Source organism: Dysidea avara, chromosome 10, assembly GCF_963678975.1.
Source record: "Dysidea avara chromosome 10, odDysAvar1.4, whole genome shotgun sequence".
NCBI classification, from domain to species: domain Eukaryota; kingdom Metazoa; phylum Porifera; class Demospongiae; order Dictyoceratida; family Dysideidae; genus Dysidea; species Dysidea avara.
The window spans coordinates 28,383,929-28,404,388 of record NC_089281.1 but is presented as its reverse complement, the minus strand read 5'-3'; the positions used below and the strand labels follow the sequence as shown (position 1 = coordinate 28,404,388).

General features: G+C 37.4%; 2 protein-coding genes across 2 annotated transcripts; one reads left to right on the top strand and one right to left on the bottom strand.

Moving 5' to 3' along the window:
* Nucleotides 1-3,672: 3,672 nt before the first annotated feature.
* Nucleotides 3,673-9,983, bottom strand: LOC136236371 (uncharacterized). The gene is made up of 6 exons (XM_066026511.1): nt 9,736-9,983; nt 8,727-9,071; nt 7,983-8,417; nt 7,313-7,924; nt 3,892-3,933; nt 3,673-3,843 (listed from the first exon to the last, which is right to left on the bottom strand). The coding sequence occupies exons 1-6, from the start codon at nt 9,941-9,943 to the stop codon at nt 3,812-3,814; spliced, it is 1,674 nt and encodes a 557-aa protein (XP_065882583.1). The 5' UTR covers nt 9,944-9,983; the 3' UTR covers nt 3,673-3,811.
* A 105-nt stretch (nt 9,984-10,088) lies between these two features.
* LOC136269354 (vascular endothelial growth factor receptor 1-like) lies at nt 10,089-20,458 on the top strand. The gene is made up of 13 exons (XM_066064904.1): nt 10,089-10,336; nt 13,027-13,347; nt 13,503-13,910; nt 14,443-15,141; nt 15,194-15,289; nt 18,791-18,901; nt 18,947-19,398; nt 19,447-19,569; nt 19,631-19,701; nt 19,759-19,799; nt 19,852-19,948; nt 20,003-20,114; nt 20,169-20,458. Exons 1-13 carry the CDS (start codon nt 10,150-10,152, stop codon nt 20,178-20,180), a joined length of 2,730 nt encoding a protein of 909 aa, XP_065920976.1. The 5' UTR covers nt 10,089-10,149; the 3' UTR covers nt 20,181-20,458.
* The last annotated feature ends 2 nt before the right edge of the window (nt 20,459-20,460 follow it).

Genomic DNA, 20,460 nt, shown 5'->3' with positions numbered 1-20,460 from the left:
ATGACTGGACCTAGGTGGCCTCGAACCTACAGCCATCCGATTTACGCTCGAATGCTTACAGGAGTCTACCAGGTGCATGGTCAGGATGTGTTATCCTTGTTATTTTCATGTAATTATATCCATAGGAATTCTAGAGAGTAATTCATTATCTCTAAGTACCCCAAGTAGAACCAGTGGACACTATAGTTTAGTATTTAATAATGCTTTACAGAACAAGTGCTGAAGGTCTGTAGGACCTTTATCACTATTTAACATCAATCATCAGTACCCTCCAGGGGTATATATAGCACTGATGTAACCAACTGAAGTTGGATGTAACTCATATTATAGCTACGTATTTATCACCCAACAATGCACTTGCATCAAGACTATTCGTCTATTCCGGTATTACAGAATTGCAGTAGCTAGTCAGTGTCATAAATATATATATAGTGGCCGTGGTGTTATGGATCAGATGGCCATCTGCCCAAAAATGAATAATTGCTAATTTTTGTTTAAAATAGTTCTATAGCTACACTGTCTGATTCAATTATCATGTCATATTATCAAGTCTGGTAGTACAGTATGCCAATTCTTGGTTATAGTTTAAGAGGTTGTGTGAATATCGAGTCCTCAGTACAGATTATCTCTTGGGAAGGTAGCTAACAACTGGGAATAATTAATAACTATGCATATGCCTCCTTCCCTCCCCTCGCTGCCATGCTGATTAACCCTTGATCTGGTTAGCTAGGCTGAATCCAAACAGCTAGTACATACCATGAGTTTTACAATTGTGGACTGATAACTACTGATGATTGACTCGGAAGTTTATTACTTTCAGGAATTCAATGAAATACACCTGAGTATTCAGTAATACATGCATAAATGCCAGCAGCTGGTGCTCACAGACTTGCTATGGGCCTAATGGAAATACACTGAAAATTATTTTTTTAGTTGTTTGATTGACCAATTTTGGTGTGGTTTGGTCAGACAAGTTTTTGCCTCGTACTTTTGTTACAGTATACAGTAGCTACATGCATTTGCTCCTAAACATAATGGCATGTACCCCACACTATACTTGTTGCTACTTACATAAGATGCATGGCACTGATTTATGGTGGACAGGTGTGAACCACAGCTACCCAATTAAGTTGTACTCATCAGTGTAACTAAACTAATTAGCTAGTCCATTACATGGGAGCTACCCAACTTATATTGAATTGTGCAGTCTGCCTACCTGTTGTGTGAGCAGTTCAATGAAAAGTACAGCAGGGTGTGCAACTCTGGAGGTCATAGAGTTATTGTAATTGAAATCTTATAATAATAATACTATGCAGTACACTATATACTAGCTGGATATTCTTATCCAGAAAGGTTTGAGGATAAGTTGGAAACTTGAACACAATCTAGAGTACTGAATATAGCTAATGGTAACTTTCTCCTCTGTGTCTGCTTCCAGTATATAGAATTCAGTCAATTTAGCTCAACTGATATAACTGTTGGCACCATCTTGCCTTTGACTGGTTGCTGTAGCTACCTGCAAAGTAGCTGTGTGATTGGAAGCAACATAGTGGAAAGCCTGCATGGAAACTGAAAACTGAGACAAAAAACTGAAGTTAGTAGAGGAACTTTTCCAATAATACAATACATGCACTAGCTGACTTGCATGTGACAATGCTCCAAATAACATTGTGAGCTTCGTCCAACACTTTGTGTAGTGTGTACTGATTAAATTGCTGCACACTTTGTATGCAACCTCATAACAATATATTGGGCCAAAATTAAGGCTATACTATAAGGTATCTACTACAGCCACATGAAAATATTGTCTTGAAAAGGAGACAGCATCATTATGAGGTCATAAGAAAGTGTGCCATGGTCCTATGAGACCTATTTGACATGGCCACTGTAATGAGGTGGTCTTGTTAACAAGGTAACACAAGTTTGGGACCTACTATAGTTAGCTACTTGACATCATGATGCAGTAAGTCACTATTATTCTGTGAATGCTATCCCACTAGGAAACTGGGAGGAGGTTTTAAAGCCTGTGAATACAGGGAGTCATAAATGTGAAGAATGCTACAGAAAAAAAACTGAAATCCCAGACCCAGTGGTGCATTATAATGTGGTCTTTATGAAGAAATATACATAACATGGTCTTTTGTAACAGTGTATAGAATATTGATTGTATAGCCATATCCATCAGTAACAGCATACAGCGGTTTACACACACACACACACACACGCACATGCACGCACGCACACATGCTAAACTGGATACTTAATATTGCAAATTATCCAAAATTAACAGTTACAATTTAGTCTTAATTTACTGGACAGACAGGCAGACAGACAATGTCTGATGCATCCAGGGGACTAGCCCAAAAAAATGTAATCACAATATATGTTTAATCCGCATACTGAATATAAGTCTCCTTAGAATTACTTATCAAAGTGTGTACATGCACAAGCACATGAGAAGAGCATGTACAATCAAGAGATAACTCTTGGTAATATACATTGCAACAATCAACCATACACTGTTATATACAGAATTAAGACATATTATTTTTGCCACTGCAATTGCATGTTCCCTCATTCCACAAGGAACCATATAAGCAGTACATTCAAAGCCATTCAAACCTGACTATACTGAGTATTGTGTACATGAGGAACATTCTCATGGTGCATGCCACAATGGGATTATTTTGCAATACATATTGTTTGTTTACATCAATGATATATGTTACCACTAAACATGTGGCTTCTTCTTCAAGCAGCCACATATGTTATGACTATGTCATTGTGATAGTTCTGATAGCCGGACTGTTTGTTTTGTGAATGGTGATCTGCCAGTTATACAGTAACTACCACTATAAACTACATATATGATTTGGTCTTTTTGTGGTTGCTACACAATCCAAATTTTTCTTATAAAAGACATTTCATTCATTTATTACAAGTTAGCTGCTATATAAAGTGTGCAGAGTTTACAGCTCAATATTTACTATACCAAGGTTGTCATATGAAAATTTACAGATACCATACATGTCTCTAAACCCATATAGTAATATCAAGAGTCCATGCAATATCCTATAAACTTGTGATGGTTCTATTAGAGAAATTCAAATTACAAGTGCATAGTTTCTTTCTATGTAAGATTAAATTTCCTATAAGTATATAAGAATCTTTACATCATAAATTTTTTTGTGATATTTGGTATAGTATAATGGTTAATAATTGTTTAACAATATATACCAACAATCTATACCAACATAGACATGGCTGTGCCTCCAAACAATTGGCTTTTGTTTGCAAGAAAAATCTACTGCAAAACCTGCAAAAGTAGATACATTTGGTAGGATGTGCTGTGTTACAGATTCTCTGGAAATATGGCTCATAGCTTGAAATTATCATCGAAAAACTACTCTGAAATTTCAAAATAACTACACAGCACATACTTGAATCACACACAAGCACACACACACACACACACACACACACACACACACACACACACACACACACACACACACACACACACACACACACACACACACACACACACACACACACACACACACACACACACACACACACACACACACACACACACACACACACACACACACACACACACACACACACACACACTGTGACAATAACTATGGAAGTTTATACCAGCATTGCAGATATTTATAATAGTGTTTTAGCAGTATTTCGGCAAAGTCAAAATATGCACAACAAGATGACATCAAATTCAGATAAAATATACTGAGGTAACAATTAACATATACACTATAAACAATCTTGGTGATGTGATTCATGTGAATCAGTATGAACTGGAGGTCACTTGTGCATCACCTAAATGACAAATTGAATGTGAAGTTATCATGTGGACAACAGCTATACCTTCTGACACAGACTCAGGCTGGTGAAAATATCTTGCAGCATCTACACACACACAAAGTATATACATTACATAGCTGTCCGTAACCGTAACCATTAATGTCAAAGGTACAATGTACCTGCGCATTTTGCTTATTTATAAGACACAGGTATATTGTGATAAGACCATAACAACTGTATAACTTAATAACAGTATATAGTATTACACTTGTAAAAATGTCCTGGAACCAGTTGTGACATGCAGTTGAGTAAGTTCTAAGTATAATTGTTATTGCATGAAACTGTGCTAGTAAGAGTACGACAACACTAAAAGTAATTACCAAGGATTTACACTTCATGTAATTGACCACTGCTATAATTTTCATTATCACATAATTATTTCAAAATGAGCAAGGACTGCACTAACAACAAATCCCTTTCTATAAATGTAGCTATAGTATATGTACATGTTGAGTTGATCATGAGTCCTCAAAGACATTTAATGATTCATGGATGGAATAACACAAATTCTTGTACGTAGTACTACTTGACCCAGTAAATTATGTTTCTAAAAAAATGCCAAAATCTTTTCATTCAAATGTCTGGCACTTTATTTACAAGCTTTCACAATACATTTCTAATGGAAGCTGTAAAAATAGATTGCCATGTAGTGAGCCTTTCCCAAACTTGTAGTGGAGCCAAACTGCACATGTCTGTCCTTGACACCTTTACTATCATCACTAATCATTTGGTTGAATGAAATGATGTTTCTCTTGAGAAAAGTCCACATTTTTCTTTTTTAGATGGTTTCTCAAGACTTGGATGTACTATAGCTATCACATTAATTCTATATAGTGTAATGCAAAGTAAGAGTTTTACCATATGTGACCCAGTCTGAGAAAACCGGTCATATCGCCCATATGTCAGCAGATTCGATTTTTCACCCCGGACACAAAGCTACATGAATAAACTATCTAATTCCACAATAAAATCAGCTAGACTTGAGTGGTCTGGTTTTGCTGGCTGCTTTTCCCAAGCCCAGTGGCGATCCGTACGTGCGGTGTGGGGCCTTAATGGAGCTTTGGTCAGCCTGGGGATGACTGTATGTGGCTGTACAGCTCTGTGGTGTTGAATAAGTATCTCTGCTGTAAATTTCCTTTCATTTTAGCCAGTTTTGAGACCTCAATGGCCCAAAAGTTGGCCTAATTCATCCCTATGCCTTTCTTTTCAATTTTTGAACACCATCTTGCCTGCCTTCTAGGGCCCCCGCCTCCCACCCAATTTGCAGCTCGCTTGATACACTCAACCTCGGTTTGAAAACTATCTAAAATGGCGGGAAACTTAGTTCTTGGCTACTTGCACAGTCGATGCTCTGGAATGTAAGTAAAATGTGTGAAAATTTGGTACACATAGCTTCAACCATTGGCGAGCTACAACACACTAACTACTTAAAACCGGCATTTCTCGATACTTTTAAATAGGCAATAAGCCCGGCTTTCCCACATATTATGCAATTCAATTGTTATTTTATATACATGTCTGTACCATACATTTATTGATACAACACATATTATGCTTATAGATTCTTCTCGTGAATGTATCTATTTTGTGGGGCATTCACTTGGACTACAGCCAGTCTCAGCCAAACAGTTGGTAATTGAAGAAATGGACAAATGGCAAAAGAGGTTAATGTTATCAGGAGCCTGTTAGCACCACAAGGAGTGCCTATGGACTCCTGGTGGTATGTACCCAGAAAAAAAGGTACCACTTCCAAAGTTAAAATCAGTTGTGAAATCAAAAGGTTGTAGCCAAGAAATTCCGGCTGCATGCGATAATGTTAATGTCAATCACTTTAATTACAACAGCATAACCATGTGATTATTAAAGCTAATTTACATTAATATCATTCCAACTATTTCTTGATTGTCACCTTTTGATTTTTCTAATCCAGGTAATTTAAGAAATAACTCATATACCAGTTTAAATTAAGAGAAGAACAATACATCATACAGTGCAATAGTACTGTATAGTAGGGACCACAAAGGAGTAGGCGTGGACCACAAAATAACATCACCCAAAACTCAGCCTCAATTTCCCTGATGACGATGAGGCAGTATTGGTTAGGTAAAACCAAGCTTTCAGATCAACTCGAAACGAGTTGCTACGAATTTTTAACAAATATTTAATGGAATTTTCTAGTGACTGACTGAGTAACTGACTGACTGATGCCTTCAGACAAGTGTAACTTGATAATGGCTAAGGCTATGGGTTTGATTTTTCACTGTTCGACATTGCTTCGACCCAAGGGGTGCCTTTTGGCATACCGGCCACAGTACATACAATGCATTCTTCGTGGACTTATTATTGTCCTCCTTTGTGTTCCATTCCTCTTTGCTGACAGCAAAAAGTGTTGATTTGGCAGTAGCACATGATGGCTTCCCTTCGTAATGGAAATCATCCGTATTTTTCATAGTGGCTACTTTGATTGCAGAGGTACTTTTCCAGCAGTTCTTGATTCATACTGCTGTGTAACGGGTTGAACATAGCCAACAACAAAGCATAATGGATACTTCACTTTTCAGACGATAATTGATAGCTGGGGCACGTGGTGCCATTTCAGATGCAGTATGTGTGGGTTTACCAGTCATAATAATTATTTACAAAAAAGTTAACAAGCAAGTTCACAAAAAAAAATTGGAATTTTCAACTAGAGTAGGGACCATAGCACATTGAAGTACCAAAACAAGCTGGAGTAGTGTACGATATTAAATCACAGTAAGAAGTGTTATATCCCTACTGTGCTCAAGATACCATAATGGAAATACTGTGACTGCACTATTATTTGTCAAATGATTGATGCTATTGAGCTAGGCTCTCCATCACAGCTATGAATAATTTAGGATGGCTAAGCCCCCCCATAATTTTTTCACAGGGGCTACCCCCCCTTCCCCCCCCCCCCCCCCCCCCCTTCTCCACCACCCCTGAGTAGAATCAGTTGTAGAACTATGGTAACAGTTAATTCTATGAGAAATGTTCCAAACAAAGTCAACTGCAAAATTCTAATTGTTTCATGCATGGCATAATATTGACATTAAAACTGATTTTCCATATGTAATTGCATGTGTACTATACACTTATTTGGGTACTGATCATGTGTCCTATGAGCATGTACAGTATTTGGTATTGATGTTACACTGTAGAGGTCATCTTGGCCGATTTACTGGAAAAAGACCATGAAGGAAGATACAGTGGTAGAGCAGAGTGGAGTATTCAGTATAGCTGGTTAGTATCATCAGTATATCCAAATAGTACCTACCCAGCTGTTAAAACAGGGCCGGGTGGCCTGCAGCTAATATCGTGTCTTTCTAACAAAACAATATAAAATAGCTGTCTATCTTAGCTTACTTACACACTCCACACTACACCAAACTATGATGTGACTTACCATCTTCACTAGTAGTTGGTGACGTCAAATTAATTTCATGACTTCTATCCATCATTTCACAGTTATGGTGACTCCTTGTGTAAAGCAATACTTTGACTAGTGCAGAAATTAGCAAGGCAGACAACACACATATTAACACAGCAGATATACTGACTAGCAAGATAATAATCCAATCAGCACCATCACTTTGGTCATCTTGACTGTTCCTCTTGTCCTTGTTATGGTCGTCGGCTAGGTTCACAGTAACCTCAATAGTTTGTTTTATGATCAGGTTGTTCTGTTGTACTATTTTATCATTGAATCCTTGTACTGTACAACTGTATTGGCCAGAACTGCCCACAGATGCACCACAAATATGAAGGCCAATGGAATGGACTAAAATTGAGCCTTCTTCTGTTGTTGAAGTGGTTAAACTGGTACACACAGCTTTCTCTGAGTCATGTAGACAAGTAAAGTCATCATGTTTGCACTCTGGAACAGCCACACCTTTGAACAACCATTGTACTTTAGTATGATTACTACTGGCCACAGTACAATTGTACATGTTACTACTTCCTTCTTTAACTATGTGATTGACGTTGGCAGGGAAGGTTATAAAAACTGGTCTCATTTCTACACAATTAAGACAATCATGATATTCACTACACTGTGTAGAGCATATGTTACTAACCGATTGTAATATTCATGGTCCTTATTGCATTTCCTGTAGTGGGCCTGCATGTGTACACACCTCTGTCTGACCATGTCACGTTATCAATTCTCATCATGGCTGTAGATTTCAGAAAACCATATGCACAATTTTCTACAGTGTTGTAGTTGTAGGAGTGTACTCTGGAAGGTTTGCAGCGTCTGCCACCCCTAACATCAATTGGACAATTGCGCAGGACAGGTCCCGATGTTTGACATGAGGTGATATTATAAGGGACACAAAAAGGATTCTCTCTTACTGGACACACAGCAGCATCACTGTCATAGAACCAGAACAATTGTGTTAGCTTTCTAGTTGTCACACCAGAGCATGTAAGATTCACACTATCTCTGAGGAACAAAGTCAGGTCACCACCAGCTGTTGGAAATTCTGAGATTGAGATGTCTGTCAGAGTATCTGTATAGGGATGGGCACAGTAAAGGCATACAAATTTGACTGTGATATTAGCAGGGAGCCCACACAATAGTGTATAGTGTTGTAACAACAGATTACAATTAACAGTCAATTGCATAGCAACCAGTGTTTGGTACATAGGCAGGGTTGGTGTTAACCCACACCATTATGCCATTTAAGCTAGCACACCTCCATTTTCTTCTTACCAAACTACATCAGCATGCATGAAATATGAAATAAACCTTACATTCATACAACATGTTATGCTTTATTATGCCACACAATTCATAAAACTTCAGAATTGTGACTCACTGATAATGTCTATACTGTAGTATATGATACTATTGCATGCTCCAGACTGTACCATACATCCGGCATAGGCGTGTCTTAGCAAAATTGGTGGTTTGTCTATCATAAGTGTTGTGTTGAACACTGTAAAATGTTTCTCCAAATGATTACCAAGTTCATTATCAACTTGTATCACACTAGCAGCTGAGGACAAGAATTGATCAGTCTCATTCAGACACAGTCGCACTTCATATTTGATGGTCAGCAGGTGAATACACCAAAAGACACTGGTGTTGTCATTTAGTGGACAATGTGTATCACACTCAATATCATGTGCTTCTCCCAAGTTGATATTTGGTATCAGTTGAGCTGCACAAATACACAAAGTAAGCAAATAGCTTTATGATTACATCCACAGCAAGTGCAGACATATAGTTTATAGCATATGGCAAAGGATGACTCCAGTGAGGTAATATTGATAGTGTGTCAGCAAACTCTAGCTGTTTACATGCTCTGTACTGAACTAGCTTGTACATACGCTTAACTAAACACATCTTGTGGGAACAAACGCCCACTGTAATGTGGTGGGATATAGTTTAATGCCTACTCGATCACTGGTTATCAACAGCGGGGGCTAAAATGTTTCACATACAAGAACACCAGCCACAACGTATGGCTATAAGTAAATTAATCATTTGTTGGTATATTCAATATTTTAATGGGTAATAACCTAGTCTCGCATGGCCAGACTGCTTTTTTAAACAGAGACACTCAAAAAAGGAAAAAAAGTGGTCTGGTCACACAAGACTAATAATGACCTTGCTTAGTCAGTAGCAGTAGCTAGTACCATTTGGCCCAGGGCACAGTAGGTGTTTTGAAAGTAAAATTAATAAGAATAGCCTGTATATATACATAGCTATGTAGCTATTAATAATATTGTGTGTAGTCTACTCCATGTATGCATTGCCATTCTGTAGCTATTAGCTAAGTACAATTTGCAACCAATAAAGTAGCTAAATGCATGGCAACGTACTTGTAGCATTTGCAGGCGATCCATCCCTCTCTCTGAACACAGAGTAGTAATCCTGTGCACTGCAAAATGTAGTAAACGAACAAATTGAATCAAAAATATCTTCTTGTATTTCTTGGGCTGTAAATTCGGGGTGGTTTGTTTCATTTGCGCTTGAAGAAACTGCTAGTAATAGCAGAGACGCTGCGAGCCACTGCTGTTGAGCTATCATCGCGATCCAAGCAAGAAATCACGTGTCAAAGTACTGCGTGGGTTGTATAGAAATCGCTTCGCCTCCGCACACGTCGTTGTGGCTAAGTAGAATCCGTCCCACATAAATCTTACGCAGTAAGGGTTCCCACGCAATGAAAATCACGTGATTGCACCATTTTCAAGCGCATGGACTTAAAGTGATTAGATGCTTGTACGACCGCGTATATGGCTCGTGTCCAATTTGTACTACTGCTGTCGCTGTGTTATGTGGCTGCTTCTAGTAATGGTGTAGTAACGCAAAAAGAAATAGTTGACGACGTTATAGATACGATCTGTTCTCTGAATTTGATCGAGAAAGTGCATCGTTTCTTTGACTTTTGTGCCGAGGATGGTGTTCCTAAGACAAAGTGCGGTAAGTTCCTTGAGAGTTTATTAACTTGTTAGCTGTATAAAATTTTGTGTGATTCTGCTAACAGAGCGTAGCTATGTTTCTCTATGATCTTATGCTTAGAGGATATGATATTAGTTAGCTATGTGTTTCACCACTAAACTAATTGTGGCTATATAAATTATGACGTCGGCTATGCAAATTATGACGTCGGCTATGCAAATTATGACATCAGCTATGTTTTCAATATTTCAAATAATAAAAATTAAAGTCATGGGATATCCCTAGGTCACAGTACAGAGGACGTAAGTATCACGTAACTCTCATTATTAACATACTGTGAATCAGGTCTGAGTCACCACCTGGGCTTGGTATTTTTTCTGCATTCAACTAATAAGTTTTATTGTTAAATGTCAGACTCCCTGTTGTGTATGTTTTCTGCCTATTAACATGTCCCTATAGTGAGATAGTATGTTTAAATAGGCTGACAGCGTCATGTGTAGCAACAGGCCCACTTGGATGTGTTTCATTTAGCTAAATGGTTTATAGTTTATGCAACTCAATGATGCAACTAATTGAAGACCACAATTGTAGTATAGTAATCCTATTTTTTCATGTTTCTTCTTGTTCTACAGACCTTTTCCTTCCTCTTGAACATTTTATTAGATCTGTTTTCCTTCCTGCTCTGTTGGGTCGAAACAGTCCCTGGTGATGTTGAGAGAAAGCTGCTATCCTTATCTGTGCGGCTAGGAGGCCTTGGTGTTTAAATCCTTCAATTGTTGCATCACAGCAGCGTTCCTGTTCTGTAGAAGTAAATGCTGGTCTCATTGGCTTAATTATCTCTCAAGTACATCAACTAGGTGACTGTATTGATGCACAGTTTCAGTTGCAGTCAAAGTTTCACTCTAGGAGCCTGCAAGAGCAACTTCAATTAGCCAATCATTTGTTTGATGAACTTCCTCCTAACATGTGTTCCTCAGTCAAGTTGGCTCAGGAGAAGGGTGCATCCAATTGGCTTTCTTGTCTTCCATTGAAATCGCATAATTTTGTTCTTCATAAAACTGCTTTTCATGGTGCAGTTGCGCTTCACTATCATTGGCTACCATCTTCCTGCCCTACTTCCTGTGCCTGTGGTCACTCTTTTACCATAGAACCTTGTCCAAATGGCAGATTTCCTTCTTTGAAACATAATGAAGTGCGCGATCTAACTGCCAACTTACTTTCTGAGGTCTGTAACAATGTTGTCATTGAACCCTACCTTCAGCCTCTTTCTGGTGAGACCCTTCAATACAAAACAGCTAATCGTGATGATAACGCAAGGCTTGACATTGCAGCTAATGGTTTTTGGGGAGAACGATTTGAGAGGTCATACTTTAATGTCAGAATTTTAACCCTAGTCACCCTCAAAATTCTGCTTACTGACATCATGATAAGGAAAAGAGATGTGAATACTAACAATGGGTTCATGAAGTAGAGAATGCCTCATTTACTCCTTTAATTTTCACCACTACTGGTGGAATAGGTGATGCCACCCAGTTTTATGAGAGATTGGCCAACCTTTTGAGTGCTAAACACAGTCTTTCTTACGGAGTAGTGATGAGATGGTTGAGATGTAAATTAAGCTTCTCCTTGTTGAGATCTGCAATTATGTGCATTCACAGTGCCAGGTCCAATTTGCACTGTCCTGTTGCTGAAACACCAATTGCTGTGCAGGTCGCTGAGGCTCATATTTAAGTTCATTTGTATTTGCTTATTATGTATTATGTACTGTTTCCATTTAACAATAATAGTATTTAATAAACTGACCACATTGGTGGACTGTTACCATTAGGCCAACCTGTTGGTCTTTTAGTTACTGAACTTTGTATCACAACTTTCATGATTACTATCACTGGAATACTTCCTGCGTTAGAGCCCATAAACTATACAATCTCCTACCAACATTATTGAATACTGTGTTTTTGTGGAACACTTTTCCAACTGATACACTCACTATCAAGTCTGTGAAGTATTTTCATCATGCCATTTATCTTTCTTTTTTTTTTGTACTTAGCTTTTGAGTCCGTCTTTTGAGTCTCTGTGTTTTTCTTGGTTTTGTGTGTTATTATCCTTTGTCCTTGTAATGTATATTTTTGTTGTTTTGTTGAGGGAAGCACTCTTGTACAGGCTATGCGCCTTTTGGTGCCACCCTGTCATTTTGACAAATTAGATAAATAAAATAAGTTCCGTATGGTATGAATAATACTTTCATCATATATAATGGACCTTATCTGCATTGACATCATAATTGACAAAATGGCCATGTCAGTGTGGGGGCTTCATCACGTTTTCATTTGTAGTAACAAAAATGAACTGTGTTTGCAGCTTTCACAACATGGGACTATTGTATAATGAAGATAAGAGGCTAGTTAGCATGATGTGGTGATACAAAATAATCGCACCAGGCAAAACCAGACCTAAATTTTCAAAACCACGTGCATTTTCCTTGTAAGTAAGTATGTATATGCCTCACCCTGCTGTATGTAAATGTTTTCGTAGCAAAACACCATCTCTCCCAATACAACCCTGTACAAAGTCCCCACACTATCATTGCCGTTTTATGTTGTAATGTCAATGCAGATAAGGTCCATAAAAACGTTATGCATGGAAGTGGCCACTACATGACTTCACTGTCTCACACTTTGTATTAAGGTAGTCAACTCTTTCAATCACAGGTAGTAAGTTTCTCTTTGTCAATAATACTGGTGATATCAGTCTAAGTTGTCCAGCTAGTTGTCCCAATCAGACAGCGTCTGATGTGTTATGGAGTATCCACTTGATCAGTCAAAACTACAATATTACAGTATACTGTTATAACAATGGTACCTGTGTTAATAATAATCATCTAACAAGCTTGTTGAACATTACTGGAGATTTTACTGTGGTCAATAACCAACTACAATTCTACTACAACGTGATTTATGAAGATGCCTATGTTGGTTGTGTGGTCAGGACCAAAAGCTGCTTGAATACTCAACACTACATCATTCGTGGAGGTAAATCAAATGTTTTATGCTGGGTTTGCAATAAGGGGGACTTTCAATATCCTGATTTTGGCTAATGTTATATAATGTATCCTGTAAGTTAACCCTGTTGCAAAGCTGGCCACTTTAATATGTACAAAACTATGACAGTTTGTATCTTATTGTAGAAGATGCCAGATCGTTTTTTCCTCCTCAAATTCGAAATGCAATAAACAATAAGGAATTTTACGTTGCACTTGGAGATAATCTAACTATACCGTGTGAAGGAATTGGATCAGCTACGTCGTCAATTGATTGGAAAGATAACCAGATGCCAATAGAAAGTTTTATTGCTGGATGTCTTAATAAGAGTGAGAACTATTGCTTGGGACATACTGCAGATAATTTCATGCAACAACGAGTTAGGGCTGTGACTTACCAGTTAAAATCATGCAATATAGCTCTTTTTTCTATATTCAATATATTTGAGATAGTTTTGGCTAACTGGACTGACAGTGGGTCTTTGTACAAATGTGTGACTGCTAGTAGATATCGAGAAAAAGCAACTCAAGAAGCACAACCTACTATCTATGTAGGTTAGTCTGCTTGTAATACATTAATATTGTTTGCTACTGGGAAATGAAAGAATGGCCTTTAGTTTCTGGGATGTTCTGTGACTTTCAAAAATGTCAAGGTCAAGCTCTGTAAAGCTGTAATTCTGACTTCCACTACAGTTGATGTACCTTCTATAAAGCTAGATTACATGCAGCAAAAGGCCAATCTATACATTATATGTAGCTTCATTGTTCACACCAAATAAATCTAGCAATTCTGCAGCTACAGATACTATTACATGCACCCATATAAATTGTACACTTTAAATGATTGAGGTAAAACAAATAACAGTACAAAAACTGGTACGTAATTACCAGCCTATTACAATTAATGTTGTACACATTCATTGGATATCAGTAAATCACTAATGTAAAAATTACATGTATAATAAAAATATAATATTAGATGGTATAAAGTACAATTTAATTGTTCACAGAAAAATGTTTATATAGATGATTGTCTGGATGTTAAGAAATCTTATGTCTCCTGCGTATGGGTTATTTTACCATTTAGATGTTATTCCAAAATTTTTGGAGCTACCATCTGCTGTAATCAATACTAACAGTTTTACCAGATACAATACTTATAGTTGTGTGGCGATGGCTGGTTGGCAGGCTAGAGTTCGTTGGTATGCCAATGCTACCGTGTCAGAACATAACAATAGTATACCAGAACATAGTCCAGATGATACTGACTTGCCGTCAATGTTTGTAACATATTCTATACATAACTTATCTACAGTACTGAACACTACTAACACTACTAACACTACTTACACTGGTGATCCTCTTCACACTGTTCAACCTATCCACAATGCCACATTACACATTAACACTTCATCACATACAGGAAACAATAATCTTGTTTGTAAGATTACCGGTGTGAATAGACATTTCTTAACACAATACAATGTAAGTGAGGACTCACTTGTGTATACTATGGAGTTGTTAGTGGCATCAGCACCTGCATCTACCTCGTCCAATCCAACTTTGTTTGTGGTCATCGGGCTGGTTGTCAGTTTGCTGATAACTATTGTTGCTGTTTTGGCCTTGATGTTATACTATAGAAGACATCGTCATTTAAAGAATGCTTTACTGATGCCAACTACCTTTGGACAGTTAGCTGTTAGTATTCCAATGGATATGAAATTTATAAATGAGAACAAAGAAGTGGAATTTCCAAGAAATAAAGTAACTCTACTACATGTACTAGGTAAAGTGGTGTAATATGATGAAATGTTATAGTGTTTTGTTTACTTACAAAGGTGAAGGACATTTTGGTAAAGTATGGAGGGCCAAAGCTGAAGGCATAGTTCAGAATATTCCTCATCTTAACATAGTAGCAGTGAAGACATGCAAAGGTATGCTTGCTATAGAGAACATGTGCAATATTTGAATGACTGTTTTTCTAATAAAAGAACACTGTACACAAATTGACCCGTGGAATTGTATCCAATGGCATAGCTACCATTAAAGGAGCTGAAGCAGCTACTTTTGTAAACATTAATCAAAAGATAATGCAAGATACTGTATGAGCAGAAATTTTGGCATGGAGAATTAAAATTGGTGATTTTGTGGATGCTTATAAAATTGCCAAATTAAAATCTCACCATATTTTATTAGTGTTTCTAATATTTTAACCAATTGAACAAGCACAAGATCTGACAAGAAGCAAGGTGATGTATCTAGCAAGCTTGTCAAGTGTGGTAATGCTGAAGGTTGTCAAAGTAAGTATAGCCAACTGGAGCTTTGTAAAATCTGAATTAAAGTAGCTAGTTAGTGAGATAGCCATCTTTACCTGTATGGGAGGCACAATCTGCACTAAACTTTAGATATTTGCTATCGATGTATTAAACCTAAACAATTCTACAATTGTCTGTACGGTCCTACTCTTTTGTCGGAGATGCAGGTAGTGGAGATTGGCTTGTGCTGAGAATGTTCCCAATCACTTTGTTTCTTTTTTGGATGGCTGCTTCCCTGACTATGGATTGAATAAATCTCCCAGCATACTCCATTTTTACATGAAATAGTCCCTCCGTAAGTAGACCAGTACGTACTGTAAGTAACAAGGTAACTAAGTATCTGTTCTTTGTAAACAAGAAGCCACATAGCTAGCTACACAATTTGCTACCACTAACGTGGAACACCATTTTATTAGGGATACATTTTGTCAAATTAAACTCTCGCCAAATGCAAATTATTAAGCAATTGCAAAATATTTTGCCAAAATTTCTGCTTATACAGTACTCTAGTAGAGCAATCAGGTTTTCAAAAAGTTTCTGGCTATGTCGGTCCTCGTGATACTCACTACTTATTAAATGTGGGAAAAATTCTATGTATCCAGGGTTGAGTACTGCTGACCCAATTGACCCACTGACTCAAATGGTAATCCTGATGGGACCCAGATTGGACCCAGTTTAATTAAACAGAAATGTGCATCAAAAGCTAAAGTTAACAGTATTGCAAGTTAACAGCATTTATACCATATATAGACTATTACACTATAGGGAAGTTTGTCTGCAATAGTTTGAGAAACAACCAACATACATTATCAATGATCAATAGGGTGGTGCAGGCAGCTACAGGAATGCACGATTCCCTCAGACTTGCCAGACTATATACCTACAAGCAGCAACACCCAAGTGTACATGATGCCATACACACTTACAGAGAGTAGCATACAATCCCAATAAGTGGATGTGGCTCCGCATATCCCTATAAACAGAAAAACGCATTTCCGAATTGTGGGAATGAATCCGCATAAGTTTCTGTAGCATGTTTAATTGCATTTCCATCAATGCAATGGAACTTGTTAATTTATGATCCCATCTGCATCAGACCTGGATATTCAATAAGTGGATGAAACCTACTTGACCCATGACCCAAATGACTGGATGAGACCCACTTACAACGCTGCTTGTATCAATTAGAGTTTGGATTGCCTCATTTAAGCTGGTATGATATAGATTGGTACTGCCAGGAGCCCATATAAGTGTTGCTAGTTGCTGAATGGTATGTGAACTATAATGTCATACCATTCAGTTAACATTATTATAAGTGTGTAATATAACAACAGCCTTGTTTGATATTCTAATAGAGCAGTCGTGTGTAACAAAAACTAAAAAACTAGTCTAGTATATTTAATGAAGTATAAATCCAAGTAAAAAAATAAAAAAATATATGAATGATGGTACAGTATTACAACATAGCTAATCCATACTTTAGCATTAAACAAACAATTGTTATGACATGTCAATGTAGGTATATTCCCACAGAGTTATGTTGTAATACTGTACTATTTCACTAGTTTTGTTGCTTGGATCCCTACTTCAGTTTTAAATAAGGTCTTATAGTACTTGGTTAGGCATAGCCAAGCCAATAAATATCTTCAGAGTAACCCCAAACCCTTTCAACAAGTTTCTATGAAATTAAAAACTAGATACGTATGATGCACATGCTATGCCTCACGTGTGCATATTCTTTAGGTTGTATGTGGTCACATAAGCACGTAGTGTATGGTTAGTGCTCTAATATCATTAGATAATAAAGAAAATTTTGTGATGTTGGGTTTGGTACAGTTATGTCAATTATAATTAGTATTAAGTTGTAAATACCTTTCTCAAGGTGGCAATTCTATTTGCTGTATTGTCTCGTACTTGTGACAAACAATGCTCCCTGTGTAAGAAACAACAAAGTGTTTTATTAGTGTATAGTTAGGTAGCTACAAATATTAGCTACATGTTTTTGTGAGGTTATAAATACAAATCGGTAGTATCCAGGGCTCCAAAGACTCTTTGCTACTGCCGAATTATGTCATCCATTTCACTTCTGTTGCAGACTGACACATAAATAAATAATACAGAAACTTCAAAACTACACAATTACTTTCCTCGCACTAAGGTGCTCGGCAATAGAATTTACTACTGACAAAATGATACCTTACACCAAGCATAACTTAACTATGATGCCTTTTTGCTAACCACAGCAGCTACAATACATACATCATTTGTCCTCTTTTGTGTCCTGTTTCTTCCTCCACTACTGCATACGTGCTGATCAGCATCATGTGCTTTACTTCAAGTGTGATTGCAGACAGGCTTCTCGCACTAATATTCATTTGTCACAGTGTATAATGGGTGCATAGGCGGCGGAAGAGGGGGTGCTGTGGAGCACCCCCAACTCAAAACTATATTGCGCAATAGTCGTCACATGAACTTCCAGAAACTTGTCAATCATGATCGAAATACTCTAATAGAGCAGTCACCCTAATACAACAGTCAGCATGTATTAAAAAGTACTAGTATTTGATTAACAGCTAAAACCACTGAAAATTCCTCCAAATTCAATCTCCTGACACTTAATTTTCAAAAATTTCCTGGGGGGGCCATGCCCCCAGACCCCACTAGAATAAGCATGCGAACTACTACTACCACCATAAATTTTGGGCACCCCCAACTGTAGCACCCTTCCGCCTCCTATGGAGTGGAACATAGCTGAAAATAAGCAGAATGGCCATTTTGCAGTTTAGTATTTGATAGTCAGGGCACGTGTTCAGTCATGCAATGTGTCTGGTACCATTCTTTCCTTTGATATAGTATGCGATGATTCACCAGTAATGAATTACTTTTAAAAAGTAAGCAAACAAGTGTAAGAAAATTTTGCATTTGAGTTGGGGTCGTAAAAAGCAATAAATAAGAGAGGTCATCTATTATAGTAGTTGACATTTAATGATCCCTACTTCAGTCATAGACATGCAGGCTTTATCTAACTGAAGTAGGGCCCACTAGTATAACTGCAGGTATAGTTGCTTCATTGCTTTATATTTCTATGATCCCATTACACTTCTTATTGCTTTATTTTAGAGACTGCAACGAAATGTGCTATTCACGACCTCTGGTCAGAATTGGAGATCTTACTGAAGATCAAACCTCATTCTAACATTTGTAACCTGCTAGGATTCTGCTATAGTGAAGGTTTGTAGTGTTACTTGGTGTATAATTCATTAGATATACAATTAGGTGAATCCCCTTACATCATATTGGAGTACTGCATGTATGGAAAGTTGAATGACTATTTGAGAAATTGTCAAGAAGCTCTTGTACAACTGGGACTACCCATAATATCAGTTAACCTTCACGAAACGTCTGAATTTGTACGGAAATCCAGTAACTCAACAGACTATGCAAACATCTTGCAGAGCAACAGCAGTTCTAGTAATTATTTGAACTTGCACCAAGTGTTGACCAGGGATAGCTCACTCCTGAGTATACAGAGTGATTCAGTGTTCAGCGATAATGTGGCTTATGTGCCTGAAAGCATGGACAGTTATTACAAACCTTGGACCCCTGTAAGTGAAATAATTTCTCTGTCCAGAGATTACCTGAACTCACCTGGACTGTTGTTTAATGAAGACATTGTCAATTTTGCCCTTCAAATTGCATATGGCTTGCAACATCTTGAGAAATTAAAAGTATGAGAAACTTTATAATACTTGTTACATGTTACATGTACAACACAGATTTATCATGGTGATATATCAGCTCGCAACATTCTCATTGCCGAAGGATTCTTACTAAAAATTGCTGACTTTGGAATGGCACGAGAACTTGGCAAGGAAGAGTATTACAAGAGAAAATCAGATGTAAGTTCACACTGAAAGAGCGATGATGTAGTTACAATGCTAATATCCACACAATGTACAGAGACCTTTACCTGTGAAATGGATGGCCATTGAGAATTTAAAGGAGTCAATATGCACCCACAAAAGTGACATGTTAGTTTCAGTGTTTGTATTGACATGTCTTCCAAGAACTCTTTGCCCCCATACTAGGTGGTCATATGGAGTTGTTCTGTGGGAGATCACCACTTATGGTAAGGAACAGACTTACATTAATAATCACATCCAGTTTCATGTTGGTGATAGGAAAGTCACCCTACGAGGGTGTCCCTAATGTGGACATGTTGTCTCATTTACAAAAAGGTGGGAGATTACTTCAACCAGATGGCTGCAGTGATACATGGTAACCAACCAACCAACCTAATTTATCAAACAATTATTTACTGCTATTGGTTAGGTACAATTTGATGAGACTCTACTGGAGTGATAATGTCAGTGAGCGTCCCTCAGCTACAGGTACAATTGAACGACTGTCCAAACCTCCGTTTGTGAAGTCTGTCACTATTGAAGTAAGTACATTGAATGCTTCTTCACCTATGTACTTGACATTATGAATTATTTAGAGTGCGGTATAAAATGTGAGTGAACATCATCCTTCTTGTGAAATCATTATTTATCACTTGTACATATTATTTGTATTATATTCATGTACAGCTCTGACAAGTAGTTTATTAGTATGGCTAATAAACTTTGATAGGGGTAATTAAGTTCTTATTAAGATGAACGAACAAATGTCATTTTGTTGATATTTGAATATAATTTATTTTTGATGATGTATTGTACTACATATGTTATACAAATACCTATCATTGTTGCTTAATTGCTGGATCAATGCAGGTTGTCATTTTTGTGACA